Genomic DNA, 14,525 nt, shown 5'->3' on the forward strand with positions numbered 1-14,525 from the left:
TCGCATGCATTGTTTCTTTCGACACATTTAATGCTTTTGACAGTCATCTGAGGCAGTAAAAAGTACCGAGGATATCCTCATTGCTGGCGGGCGTACGCGCAGAGGAGATTTCCCCTCCCTGCCCCTCCCTGAAAGGCAACAGTTAGGTCACATCTTGCGTAACTTTCTGCAAGTGACGCTGCATCCTGCGCCCTTAGCTCGCGAGAGAAACGAACCGATTCTGAGTTTTTTTAAAAGCAGAAGCGACAGCAGCAACGGCATGTCTTTCGATGGAGACGGGCGCACGGTGCGTTCGTTTGCGCGTCTCTCACGCAGGTGACTGCTTTGTTGATTCTCGTTCGTGAAGCGAGTTCGGGGAGAAGGCGAACGAGAGCCATACACTTCTCTCGCGCAAAACTGCAGTCTCGGGGGACAGCTGAAAAGCTCTGACGAAAAAACAAAAGCTCTCTTTCCTCGGGTTTCACTCGGTGATCCCACGAAGTTTCCCGACCGACCTGAAAGAGTCCGCGCTTCTGTTTGACGCCGAGGCATTCGAGCAGAACTTCACAACCTTTTGCAGGATTGCCATCTGGACGTCGAGCAACGAGAATCGTCAAAGAAGTTCAATAAAATGGTGACGCCTTTCACCTCGACAGCGCGCACCATCGCGCACTGCACAAGCGGCGGCAGAGAGAGAGAGCTCGCGAGGCCTTAGACACGATCCGCATCAGGGAGTTACCTAGGACACTCTGCATGCTCGGGGGGAGACTTGGCAACACGTTGATCTCGGTATGAGGGCGTTTAACTGCATAAACAGTGCCGGTAAATTGAAAAACTCGAGAGATCTACGCAGAACAATCTTCCCTTTCAACCTGGACGGCCCTAAGTCTTCATCATTGTTCCTCTCAGAGAGATAGCCAAGTTGACTTTACGTCGAAACCACGCACTGAAGTGACACATGAACGCTCTCTACATTTACTTGACAAAGGTATGACACAAACACTCGAAACACAACACGACATATCCACTTGCTGGTTCTACGTGAACTTGACGCGACAAATATCACGATGCCCACTGTAGCAGTCTCCTCCGCGTTCGCGTGCATACGCAAGAGAGCGTCAGCTCCTGGAAAAGGACTTCCGGACCGGCAAGATACGGTGGTCCGAAAATAGATTTTTCCTATTCTCCGTTCAACGTGTCGACGCATCGGATTCTTGTTTCGCACACAAAAGCGGTTTGTTCGTTTCTGACGTGCTCGGGCAGGTGTATATACACCTGGAGAAACAGACGCATCCGACTCCCGAGAACTTCCACTGACCATGCCTCGTCTTTGCTCCCCCACAACGGAGAGAAGACGACGCAGTTTCTCCGACTCGAGTCTCCTCGAGCGAGGTCGACCTCTGCCCTTTGCGTTCCTAATGCTCCCGTGTCGAGGTTGCCCTGAACGAGCGCGCTTTGAACGAGGTGAGAATGCGCACCAACGGCGGCTGCTGCGGCCTCTGTGTCTCGGGCAGGGCGCATGGCGCGAGCGCCTCCGAAAAAAGGCCTTCCCCACCCTGCAAGAACTCCCGCAGACCGGCGCGTGCAAAATCGCCTCGGCAGTTCCGCGACGTCGTTCGCGTTGACACTCGCGCGCGGTGGATCTACACCCCAGCAGCAGTTAGAGGCAGCGAGGCGGAGAGGCAGGAAATATCCGCTGCAGGAGACTCGCGGTGAACCGACCTCTCTGGGAAGAGACTGCAGCGTTTAACTGACAAAGGAATGAAAAGCAGAAAACTCGAAAACAGGAGAAAGAGCACAACAGACAACAACGACACAGGCACCTTGGGAGACACGCGGGAGGGCGCCCAAAGTCTATCAAATCTTCCTCCGCTCTCGAAAACATCCTTGATGAAGCAACCTCGAACTCGAAGTAGGCGAAAAAAGGAGCGAAGAAAAGATCCGCACAAACGATATGACACTGTAAATCGCAACTCGCAAGTTCAATTTCAGCCTTTTTTCCTGAAACGCCAAACGCGCAAAAGGCTCCGAGACAAGCACAAGCAGCCGCTGCCGCCAGGTCTGCCTGCAGCCGACGAGTCTGCACTCGGCGCTCCGTATTCTGTTTTCTTCAAGGGCAGTCACACATCAGGGGGGTGCGGTGCAGACGAAAAACGAGAGGGTCTACAGGCGAAGAAGGCACAAGAGGAGAGAGTGAGGAAAAGAGAGAACGAACGAAAAAAAGCGAGGAAACAGAGACCGTGCTCAGAGATCGAAGAAAATACCGGCAGCAGAGGGACGGAGAAGATGAAACGAATCTTCCGTCGACAGAGACACGTTTGTTTTTTACGAAGACATGACGAAAGTGCGAGGCTGTGCATGTGCGTCCGGCAAACGAACAAAAGGCTGTTCGTCGTCTCGTGCTCCGATCCGTTGTGACTTTCTCCTCGCTGGCCTCTGTCGTGTCTCTCTGCTTCTCTCTTGTTTCGCCGCTGCTGTCTTTTCCCCTTCTCCCCCAAAGCGTTCCTTCTTCTCTGTCTCCTCTTTTTCTGGGTCCCTCCTCTTCCCCTTGCCCTTTCTTTCTTTGTCTTTTCGCGGCGCCCCTCTCTTCCTTTCTGAAGCGAGACTCCCGGTGTTCCCGATTCTTCCACTCCCTTTTGCCCTGCTTTGGTCTCGGTTCCTCTGTCGTCTCCTTTCTCTTCCTCTCTCGCCTTGTCGCCTGCTTCTTATTTCACATCAACCTGCCAAATAGAGTGCCTCCGTTGATCTCCCTGCCTCTCCAGAGCGATGCCAAGCTTGCGGCGAAGCTCGCCGAGGCAGCAGGCGCGTCGCCCCGAGCACCTCCTCCTTCTCGGACGAAGGACGAAGCGTCCACTGTCTCCCTAGACGCCGCCGACGACGAAGAATACGAAGGCGAGTAAGAAAACGAAGCTCGGTTGTGGGGGGCGCGCACGAGCGCGGGAGATCCTAGGGCGAAGGAGGCGTTCCGGCACCCGCGTCTGTGTTGGAACAGAGTCCAGAAGGACTGTGAGGAGAGCGGCTCTCCACATGCGTAGCAGAAGCGACAGCCGCACCTGAAACGACCCGTCACACAACCGAATACACAATAGACACGGAGACAGCACAAGCGATCGAACAGAGGAACCAAAGAGTCGCTGGAGACACCGAGCCGAGGCTCGCAAGACACACACTTCGGTGCATGAGGAAGGGCGCACAGAAAGGAACTGCCGCCTTCCCCTTGAGCTCTCCTACACACAGAAACCGCGTTTGTGCGTCGCTGTTTCTCCCGTTTCCTCTCTCGCCTCTGTCGCGCGTTTCTGTGCTTTCGTTGCTCTCGTTTTTCACCTCAGAGTTCGTCGAGGACAGACGAACGCTTCGGATCGCGGCCCTCGAGTGGAGCTTGAGGCGTCTTCCGACTCGCCACAAACGTCTAGAAGACAGGGCGACAGGTAGAGACACCTTGGACAACTCGAGCAGATATCTCTCCAAACACCGCCTCTCCACTCCGCTTCTTCCTCTCGAGAATCTGTTCCTCGCATCCCCTTTCTCTCTCTCGCTTCTGTGTCACTCGGCTGTCGTTGCTGCGACCTCGCTGCTTCTCCTCCTTCCTCTGTTTTCTCCTTCTTTTCTTCGCTGAAGATACGCACCTGCAAACGACATCGTCGAGGGAACCGACGCGCTGAATGGCGATGCCGCAGCCTGGACATCTGCGGAAGCCGTGTACAGACATGTCCTCCTCGAGCAAGGCCTGCTGCCTCTCTTGCTGTCTCTCTGCATGGCCTGGCGGGAGGAGAAGCCTCAGCAAGTCATCCACCGACTCTCTGCGTCGACGAAGAACTCCACCACCTTCCTCCTCTCGTTCTCCCCTCTCGGCTTCTTCTCGCTCTCGCCGTTCGTGTGCTTCTTCCGGCTCTTGCGCCTCGCGTTCTCTCCGCGCCTCCGAGGCAGACTGGAGAAGGGTGGAGGAGAGGAGAGAAGAGAGGCTGCCGTTCGAGTGAACGAGGTCTTCGTACCGCAGCCACTCGCCGAGCGTCGCGGAGAGGAAGCGCACGACGCTCTCGTCGAGGTATCCCGCGCGACACACCGGGCACTGTAGAGACACCAGAGAGACCGAACCGAGGACGTGAGGCATGAGAGAAGACGGCGACGCAGAAGAGAGAGGAGAGTAAAAAAGTACGAATCGGAGCAGATGAAAGGCGAAGACAACAGCGACAGCAGTGCGACCGTAGAGAGGGGAGAACGCAGAGAGGGGAGAGGAGAGAGAAAGGGATAGAGAGGAAGAGAGAGAAGAAAGAAAGGCAAAACGAGAGCGGCAGCAGAAGAGAGAAGAGTGAGGAAAAACACAGAGGAGGAGAAAAGGAAAAAGAGCACAGCGAGACGATAGAGGCGACAGACGCAAGCATATTCATGGAGAAGGACGAAGGAAGACTAAGTTGTGAAAAAAAAGTCTGCACCGAAGCCGAGAGAGAAGTACCGGCTGCCGGGGAGAAGGAAACGCGAGTTCCGAAGTCGCGCGTTGACGACGGGAGGAACCGCAATCTATCCAGAACGCGGAGTCCAGAACGCGGAATGTCGAGAGAAAAGCGGAAGGACCACAGACTGGAGAGGTCGCCGCCTTAGAAGCTCAAAAACGCAACCCAACTGCCGACGTAGAAATCGACTCTGCGCGTCTTACCGTGGCGGGCGCCACACTGCTGAGGAGTTGATGCCTCATCCACTCGCCAGCGCAAGACGAGCAGACCTCGTGGCGGCACCGTCCGGTCAAGGAGACAATATCGGGCAGTGCAGTCTCCGCGTCTTCTCCTTCTTCGCTCCCCGCCGCGACGCTCTGCACGGAGACTCGTCGACGATCAACTGGCCGGCTGCCCGGTGGGGCAAGGGCGCCAGTGCTCCGGAGCGGCCTCGCGGCTGGGCGTTCGGTCGGCACCGAAGCTTCGTCGCCAGCGTCTTCTCTGGCGGACCCTGTCTCCTCGGTTCGCGCGAGGCGCGCCGACGCGACATCCACTCTTGGCTCTCCGCCGACGCTCTCTTCGAGACTCTCGCGCGCGGTCGCGGTGCTCCGGTGTCTCGCCACCTCAGAGCTGAGCCTCGGGGTCGGCCGGACTGGAGCTGTCCATGCTGAAACGTCGTGGACTTCAACGGCTCCTCTCTGAAGAAACCGCTCACATGCATTGTCTCGTCCTGCCTCGTTTCTTCGCGCCTCTCCTCTGCCCGCGATGCAGACGTCAGCGGACGCGGTCTGCACAGTCTCTCCTAACCCCCCGACGTCCCTCACCTCTTCCCGCGTCCTCGCGTCCTCTTCCCCTCCGCGTCTCTCACTTTCTCCGTTCCTCACCACCATTCTGTCCACAGAGCTCTCTGTACTTCCTTCCTTCTCCTCCACTTCTGCCGTTCCGGTCCTATCTTGTACACTGGCAGCTTCCGTCGCCCTGCTCTTCTCCCCGCCCCTCTCCTCCCCGGCGCCTCGACCCTGGGCCTCGGCGGGCATGAAGGTCTCGAGGCAAACTGGGCAAGTGAACGGCTCGTGCACGGCCTCGAGGCTCTTCAAGAACCCCCGCTGCACGCATTCTCTGCGGCGCTTGGCTTTGGTCGCCGCCCAGAGGATCTCGACGCTCTGCGAAACAGTCCAGAGCGAATCTGCGTCTCTCTCCGTCCCCGACAGACCTCGAGCGGAGAAGGCGGGGAGCTCGACAGCTCCTTCTTCCAGCGCTCGCGCCGCAGCGGCTGCCGCAGCCCTGTGGAGCTCTGTGGGGGCGAGGACAGTCAGGACCGCCTCCAGGTCAACAGGCGACGAACTGGAGGCCTCTGCTGTCTCTCGTGTCTCCGCGATTGCATCTGTCTCCTGTGCGCGTTCCGCTTCGCCCTGCGTGGACTCTGTCTCCTGCGTTGCATCTGCTCGTCGCGCGGCCTCTCTCTGTCCTCGTTCGCGAACGCTGCGTTCGCCTTCTTCGTGGGCCTCTGCCACGAGGTCCCCGATGGCGGAGAAGAGACGCGACACCTCCACGCTTCTTCGCTGGCGACGCTCGGAGCTCAGGCCGTCGTGGACGACCACTGCTCTCCTTCCTGTGCGTCGACGCGGAACCGAGTCAGCTTCTCGCCTCTCAGGCGACGCGGCGAGCGAAGACTCCAGTCCCAGTCCCGCCGCAGTTCCAGCCGGTGGATGTGTAGGCTCTGGCAAGACACCGGGCGCGCGTGGAGACGCTCGCATCCCCCGAGTCAGTTCGCGCGCCGGACGCGAGACGGTCGACTGAGCCCCTTCGAATTCGGGACGCAGGAAAGAAAGCAAATCTGCACTTGAAGCCAAAGGCGCTGACGCAGACAACACGGGCGAAGAGACGTCGGCCGCTGTCTCTTGAGAGAGCGACGGTTCTTGAGGAAGAGACGGTTCTGGAGGAAGAGACGGTTCTGGAGGAAGAGACGATTCTGGAGGAAGAGACGATTCTGGAGGAAGAGATGGTTCTGGAGAGAGCGACGGTTCTGGAGAGAGCGACGGTCCTGGAGAGCCGTGCGGCGACGGACAGAGCGCCGGCAGAGCGCCTTCTCCCGGAACCTCGCTCGATTCGTCGAAGGAGGAGAGAGCGGCCGCCTCAAAGTTTTCAGGGGTCGACGCGACAGTGGACGAACGCAGGCGAGGTCTCTCTCGACAGAAGGCATTCTCCGCCGCCAGAGGGTTCTGCGGATCGCAGGAAGAGAGCGACAAGTCAGAAGCCGCTGGACGCGGAAAGTCAGTCTGAGGCACCCTTGGGCTCTGGAGCCTCTCGGAGCTGTCGTTCGCCGCCTCCCGGTATTCTCCGTCTCCCCCACGGTTTCTGAAGCTTTCAGCGTCTCCTTCCTCCGCTGACGGAAGGAGTGCGGGAATCAGCGCTGCTCTCTCGCGTCCCTCCTCGAGGGCAACGGGCGACGCTGACGACTCGACAAAAGACAGAACCGAAGAGCGACAAGGAGTCGCCGAAAGAATTGAAAACGAGCAACGCTCGTTAAGCAGACCCTGCATGCTGTCTTCTTCACTCTCATCTTGACTTTCGTCTTCACTGCTCTCTTCGCTGTTGACTCCTTCCTCGTCTTCTCTTCCTCTGTCCGTCTCTCCTTCCCTGTCTCCAGCTTCCCTCTCTTGATCGGCGGACGCATGCGCAATACGACACCTTCTGGAGATACCCAGGCGTTCGTCTTCGGTTGAAGTCGCTGCTTCGCCGGATCCTTCACCCTGACCTTCCGGCTCGTCTCTCTCTTCGTTCTCGCGTTCTCTGCGCGTCTCTCGAGAAGGTGCAGGAAACGAGCTCGCCCCGACGTTCTTCGCTTCCGAGTCGCCTCCCGGACATGTCCTCTGTCCGCGGGTAGAGGCCTCACCTGAGGGAACAGTGAAGGGCAGAGATACTTGGTGAGCAACTGCCACCCGAGAAGAAGAAAGCGAAGATTGGCGGCTCTCCGGGGCAGCCGTTTTGAACTTCAAACTCCATCCGCTCGTGCTCGTCTCAAGCGCCTCGTCGCCCTCGGGACGCTTCAAACTTCGCAGCCTCTCCGCCGTTGCGTTCCTGAGACGGCCTCGCCACGACACGAAGGGGACGGAAGAAGAAGGAGAAGAAGGAGAAGAGGATGGAAAAGAAGTACAAGAAGAAGTAGGAGAAGAAGGTCGCTCCAGGACAGAGGAAGAGGCCGGCGTTTTCCAATGCATCACGCTGCGGCTTCCTCCACCCACTTCTGATGACTCCTCCGCGGCTTCTCTGCTCTTCTGACGGGTGTCTCCCTCCTCTGCGGAGTCTGAACTGCCGCCAGGAGAAGGCCTGACAGAGAACGAGAGATCCGTGGTACTTTGTGGCTGTCTTTTGCGAGCGGCGATTCGCCCGGAGGAGCGAAGCAGCGACATAACTCTGGTAAGAACACCGGAGCCGCCAAAGCGGCTGTCCTGCCCACGTCGAGTACCACACAGTGTACCGACACCCGAAGAGAGGCGCGACAGTGGCCGGGAGGCGGAAGGCGACTCTGGGGCAGAAGACGAGGACGTCGCGGGGAGGTCCGCGCCTCCGCCTGCAGACCGGCTTGACTTGTGGAGGGCTCTCACGGAGACAAAGCGCCCACAAGCAGGGTGAGAAGCGACGGAGGGAGACAAGCCATTCAGAGGGTCCGACAGAGGCTCTTCCGCACCTCCCGCGTCTCCAGAGATCCCGGGACGCTGCTGACTCCTGGCGAGCTTCATCGTGGTGGGCGACGAAGAGACGGCCGGACGCGGGAGCGCTGGAGACGGCGAGAACGGAGACGTTGACGGACGGCTTCAGAAGCAATGCGGTAGCAAACTGTGTTGGCAGCAGCCCGGCGACACTCCGCCTGTTCAAGCGAAAGACATTTTTGACGCGTTTGTGGCGCGACGGAGAGAGAGAGGCTTTGACGCGACACCGATGGCACGAAACAGGTGACGAGGAGGTCGATGACAAAGTGAGTAGCCCCAAAGAGGCAATCCCCAGCACGAAGGGGGCGAGAAGAGGCTTGTAGAAGCAAAGACAGACGTTTCTGGAGGCAAAATGCAATGGAAAAGCCGAGAAAGGCCACAGTCTCCGGGTTGGAAGGAGATAAAGGGTCGAGAACCTCGTAAAGCATGTACGCGTTGCCCGCAAGCGGAGACGCAGCGGGGGTTGCTCACAGAGGCGACAAACGTCTGGCGCGCGAATTAGCCAGAAATCGGGAAAGTGAAGGAAGGAAGGCGTGAAGCGCGACGGAGACACACGCGAGGCGGGCGGGAGACAACGCGGGAGATTGGCCAGAGAGACTGGCGAAGAAAAAAGGTTTCAGTAGCGTGGAATGCAGAGAAGAAGAATTTCGGCCTCTCGAAAAGGCGCCGAAAGTCAAGTGGGAGAAGCGAAGCTCTGTAGAGACAAAAAACGCGTGCGGAAATACCCGCAACGACGGGAAAAAGGAGCGAGGAAGCGCGCGCGGACTCGAGCCGCTGTGGAACGCAACGCACCGGGTGTCTCGGCCGACAAAGGCGAAAGCGATAGCCTTGACACGGCCTACTCGAAAGGACAACAAGAATCACCGGGGAATCCACCGGAACGCAGCTTTCCTTTCGATACCCAAAAACGCGTTTCCTCCATCGACCTGGACGCAATGCCTGCGAAGCGCACGGCAAACCCCGATGTTCAACTTCTATGGAAAACGCGTGTTTACGTTCACGGGAATTTCTTTCGTTTCTTCTCACGCAATGACCGCACGGAACGACACTGGACACGCAAACATCGTCGTGGGAGGAGAAAATGCGAAGGGATAGAGAGTTGACACAAGAGTGTCCCGCCAGTTCCGCGCCGGCTGCTGATGTGGCGAATCGCGGCTTCCGGCTTCCCTCCAGCGCCTTCCGAGCAAGAAAAACCCCTCACCCCGGGAACAGGACTTTTCTAACGAGAGCTTGCTTGAAGACACGACACAAAAACACTGCGTTCAACAGAAAACGCAGAAGGGGAAAAAGCATCGTCCAGTCTCCGCGCGCAGCAGACTTGGACTGGGTGCGACACCAGTTGAGTGGGGGCAAATGCGTCCTGTCCCTTGTTTCTAGCTTTACAGGGAAGCAGTACAGAGCGTGCGCCCACAAACTGGAAAGAAATCCGTTTGAGAGATGTGATTCTCATTTATCAATTTGGTACGGCGAAGAATCAGGCGTGTAAAGCGAAAAGAGTTGCAGGCCCGACGTACCCACGAACACCGCGGCCGACACCTTGCGCGCTGCGGGCACACCCCGAAACCCCCCTTTTTAGGAGCGACACGAAAATGCCACAACAGACCGCAGTTCGCGGAATGTTGAAACTGAACGCTAGAGCTCTCTCTGTTGCAGCAACGAAGAGAAGAAATAGCCTCACTACGAGGGTCGGTAAAAGCAAAAGCTGCAGCCACTTCCGCAGCGCCCCGTAACACCGGGATCTCGACTGGTGAGTCGCGCTAGTTTTACAGAGTTCCGGAGCGCCCCGGATCCACCGAATACCAGCTAATGCAGTGTATCTGCTACCAAGACAGATTTTAGAGCTTGCTGAAGTGGTGAGGTGAACAAATGTAGGGAACTGCCTGTCTTCAGGTCTCCTCTCGAGCTGCGGAAAACGTGGTTTTCCTGAGGTCGCGAGACTGCGGCGCCACACCGCGGATGTTGAGATGAGCGGGCGCCTCCCCACGGGATAACTGCTCACAGAAAGCCAGTGTTTTCGGCGATCAGAAAAAACGTTAGACAGAAACGCTGGAAAGTGGTGCAACGCACACCTAACCATGGAAGGCGCCGGATTTCCCTGAATGTGTAGAAAACCGAGACGCGCCTAACCCGTCTGAGGCGGCTGCGATGGCAGGAATCTCGTACGCACTGGCAAGCCTACGAGTCGAGACATTCTGAATATCCTATAAAGTCACGAATTTCCAATAGCTATCACCTCTCTTAGACTGCTAGTTCCCTCCGTGCTTCCGTGACTACCCGCACACGGGGATTCAAAACCGCCAAGAGTTGAACCTCGCGGAGCGATACGGTTTGAGGGGGGTAGCATCTGTGAGTCGGTACTTGCTCTAGTTGTTTCGAGTTCCTTAAACTACAGGAGCATTCTGTGTGCTCGCCTCCGTGTTATAACTGAAGCATTCGGACCTAGTCATGTCGACGAACGTGAGAGGGAATCATTTTCGAAACCAGTACCGCAACACCGACTGCGGACTGCGATGACAAAGGCTGGCGGGAAAGTCCTAGCTGAGCAGCAGACCACAAGGGACAGAGGCTTTGCGCGCGCTCGTGCTCTCTTCGATTTTAAGCCGACAAAACCCCCAAAGCGGAGTAAGTGAGAACGGAAGAAGTGTATGTATCCTTTTGCGAAAGAGAACAGGGAAAGGCGTCTGGGCCGCGCGCGCGACGGGTTTTAAGCCATGACCGAGAGAAAGCTGGTTCTTTTTCTGCTTGGTTTTGCGCACGCACTGACAGCAGACTACTCACACACACGGCCGTCAGAAAAGCGGCCGCAATGAAGGCCTGATTTCCTGGGTGGAGAAAAGAAAAGGAGAGAGGGTCGTGTCTTGGAGCGTTCTCCCGAGTCTCCACTGTTTTACCTTCGCCGGAGCGTGTGTCGGGGAAATCCATCTGTCTCGTGAATGTATGATCCGCTGCACATCCGCAAACTTTTCGGGTGTACGTACACCGTATAATAAGCTTTCTACATAACGAACGAGCCGTCCAGTTTTTGGTCTCGTCCCTTCGGCTCTGGACGAAAATTTCGCGGGTGACATCGCCGAGCCACTTCCGGGAGCAGGCCTTTTCTTGTTTCCGTGCTCCGCCACCGCAAACTGTGTCATCGTTCTGTCAGTTCTCTTGTTCTCACCACGTTTCCTCAGGGTCTTCGAAAACGTGTTTCTGTGCGTATCCGCATAAGCCAAAAAGGCTTGCGTCGACCTAAACCGCCGTCTTGCTGAGTCCCCGTGTCTACCTCCTCCAGTGTTGCTGTTTTTCTCCGTTCGAGTATCCTTTACGTTTCACTCTGACTTCTCTTCGAACGGATATTTCCCACCTCAGATGCAGCATTATCTCTAATTCGGAACCGTAGGCACGTCCGCTTGCCCGTTCCTCCGTTTTCCGCAGTAGCGAATCCCGTTTTTTCCCTCTCGGCGAAGAACCAGTTGTCTTGCATTCTTCGCTTCCCACGTTGGCACACTCCGCGTTTCACCTACCTGTTGGCTCCGGTACGCCGTTCGTCAATTTCGTCTCTTCACCGTTGGTCCTCCTCGATTTTCTTTGACTTTCTGCCCTTTCCAGCAAAATGGACGGTGACTTCGGCGCAACCGGCGGCGGCTTCGGCGACATGGCCGACTTCACGTCTTCCCCGGGCCTTTCGCTGAACGCTCCAGTGTTGTCTGCTGACGCCTCGTCGCCTTTCTCGCGTTCACCGCGCCATGAGCAAAGACAACCGCAGCTAAGTAGCGGGAGCGGCGGGTATGAGGATGTCAGCTCCTCGGTGTATTCGCAGAACGACTACGGCTGCCTGAATGGTGTGCGCAGCTCGCCGCAAGACGACGACGCCTTTTTCGCGGAGGAACCACCTGTCAACGACTCGTTCCTCGAGGAGAACGACGTGTTTGCCATGGGCCGGGAGAACAGAGAAGTAAGCGACGGGTATTCGCCGCCGTCTCTGCAGACAGGGAGCGATGCGACGCAGAAGAGAGACACGAGCTTCGACGACCGCGTCGGCCCCAACGCTCAGGCCAACGGTGTGTACGGCCTGCCGCAGGACAGCCCTCTGGGGGAAGCCACTCACGAAGAGCCTCCAAAGAGCGCGCCCGGCCAGCAGGCGCCAAGGATGGCCAGTGGAAGCGTCGAGGCAGAGATCGACGAGCAAGCACGCCAAGCGGCAGAGGCGATGCAGGAGCAACTGAGGCAGGAGGTCGAAGGCCGGAGGCGAGAGGAGGAAGCGCTCAAGCGTGAACAGCGAGAACTTGCACAGGAAGAACTCAAGGACTTCTACGAGCGCAGAAAGCAAATGATTGAGCGAAGAAGCAAGGCCAATCAGTACGTTAACAAGACTCCCAGCGAGACACAGAAAGAAATACGCGAGTTCCTCCACGCGGTAATGTGCTTCATTGTGGTGCTGGGGCGTGCGACTCTGCAGAGGGTTGTTCTGGAGTTCTTCAAGTGGCAGCGAGTCAAAAGAAAGCAGATTCCGAGCAGTCACGTGGGTCTCCTAATACGTGTGTCTGTACATACGGTACGTGAATGCATGCATAGAACGGCAGGTGTCTGTCGGTATCTCCTACTTGAGTGGCCATCAGGTAGGTTCCTCGTACCCGTCGTTGGCGGGCGGAGTCGAAGGGGCTCTGTTCCTGCAAAAGCCTGGGATTCTGTCACGTGTGTGCTTTGCGTATTGCATTTGCTCGGCGTTTCCTCTCTGTGTGTTCGCCGTTTCTTTTTTCCGGTGCTGGTTCAGGGCGAAGGAGAACGAGACTCCCAACGGTTTCGCGGACAACCGTGAGGGCAGCTGGACGCGCGTGATTCAGCTGATCGACGCAGATGACAGGGTTCGCTCGCGGGCAGGCAGCAGCGCTGGAGCTGCGACTTCTGCAAGTGCAACTGCTTCTTCCAAGGATCGGTGTAAAATGAGGGAGCTGCTCGTCGAGTTGAGCGCCCAAGAGAAGCCTGGAGAGTCCAACTGAGCAAGGAAACGAAGAGATGGTGAGCTGAGTCGCGTGATCCTCGCAGAGACGAAAGGGAGTGGCGACCAGTGAGGAGGGAGAGGCGGCGGCTAAGAGTTCTCGTAGGATTTTAAAGGTCGGCTCCCCAGTCTTGCAGAGGTTGTGGGCTTCGACTGGTGGTTGCGAGGCCTGCGGGGAACGGTGCGGGTGGAGAGGAGTGGAGAACAGGTGGATCGGGGACTAGGGGCTGTCAGGGAACGCGAAACAGACACTGCGGGACACTCGGTGTGGTGGGGAGAGGAAAGCATCGCTGCTTTGCTCAAGTGAAGAGACAGGTTTGCGTCTCTTTGTGGACCCCGTTCCGTATCGACATGTTTAAAAACCGGAAGAGAGTGGCGTGTGTGTGTTTCCCCGCGTAGAGGCGTTCTTCAAAACACACGCCTTTGCTCTTGGGCGTCGCGCATGTTCAAGCAAAAGTTTTCTGTGCAACCAGCACGGGTGTGACGGCACTCCCTGATCTCACGAGTTACAGAAGTTTTTTCTGTCGAAAATCCGCCATGGCTGACGCACAGTTGAGCCGACACGCGCCAGTCTCTGGGACACCGGCGAACGCCTCACCATCAGCGAAGCGGCCGAGCTGCTCTGCTATCGAGCAACAACCTTTGACCCGAGAAAATCATGTTTGTGGCAAGTACTTCACCTCACAGAGGAACGCCTGCAAACATGTGGGTACAGAGGGAAAAGAGACATGCCGTAAATCGGCAAAAGTGGGTGAATCGGATATAGGGGGCGTAGACGGCGAAGCGAGATGTGGACTTCTCAAGTTGCTCGACAGGCTGACGTATGATCCACTGTTCGTTAACACGTATTCGAGGAGAGAGACTGCATCTCTATCACCCGCTATGGTGTTTCGCTCTTCCACATGATAACTGCGATCTGGACGTTTGAGCATGTGCACCTCTTGACTGTTAGAACTGACGTTCCTACAGGAGCAAGGTTCTTTAACGGGAGAGGCACCCGGCGGCCAGAATAGCTCTAACGTTAATTCCTATTGGTGTGCTCCATCCCCGCTCTGTGTGTTATGGTAGCTCATTCTCGGGAAAAGCCGAGCGGTCGGTAGAAAAAACTGAGGAAACGGCTTCTGAATTAAGTGAGAGGATTTCCCTCGGTATCGGCATCTTCCTTTGGACTGCCTTTCACCCGGCACTGTACCAATCTGTGGTGCGGAAGTCATTTTCCTCAAGAACTAACGTCTGGAGGCCGTCGCGAGCTTTGTCAATAGTTTTTTAGCTCGAAGTAGAGAATATTTTTCTTCAGTGGAGGGCACTTCGGTGCCTTACAAAGGAACTAGTCGTTTGACGGGGTTAGTTGAGGCAGAACTGTCCTCCCTATCAAATGCAAGATTCGGAATATAATGGATCGGATATGCAGTAGGTGATTGC

At 56.9% G+C, this 14,525-nt stretch overlaps 2 protein-coding genes across 2 annotated transcripts; one reads left to right on the plus strand and one right to left on the minus strand.

The window, feature by feature from the left end:
- Positions 1-136: 136 nt before the first annotated feature.
- TGME49_213020 (hypothetical protein) lies at positions 137-9,681 on the minus strand. The gene is made up of 3 exons (XM_018779587.1): positions 4,634-9,681; positions 3,606-4,048; positions 137-3,032 (listed from the first exon to the last, which is right to left on the minus strand). Exons 1-3 carry the CDS (start codon positions 8,150-8,152, stop codon positions 2,690-2,692), a joined length of 4,305 nt encoding a protein of 1,434 aa, XP_018637871.1. The 5' UTR covers positions 8,153-9,681; the 3' UTR covers positions 137-2,689.
- A 1,153-nt stretch (positions 9,682-10,834) lies between these two features.
- TGME49_213030 (hypothetical protein) lies at positions 10,835-14,078 on the plus strand. The gene is made up of 2 exons (XM_018779588.1): positions 10,835-12,463; positions 12,879-14,078. Exons 1-2 carry the CDS (start codon positions 11,718-11,720, stop codon positions 13,102-13,104), a joined length of 972 nt encoding a protein of 323 aa, XP_018637872.1. The 5' UTR covers positions 10,835-11,717; the 3' UTR covers positions 13,105-14,078.
- The last annotated feature ends 447 nt before the right edge of the window (positions 14,079-14,525 follow it).

The sequence above is a fragment of the Toxoplasma gondii genome, chromosome V (genome assembly GCF_000006565.2).
Source record: "Toxoplasma gondii ME49 chromosome V, whole genome shotgun sequence".
In the NCBI taxonomy this organism is placed as follows: domain Eukaryota; phylum Apicomplexa; class Conoidasida; order Eucoccidiorida; family Sarcocystidae; genus Toxoplasma; species Toxoplasma gondii.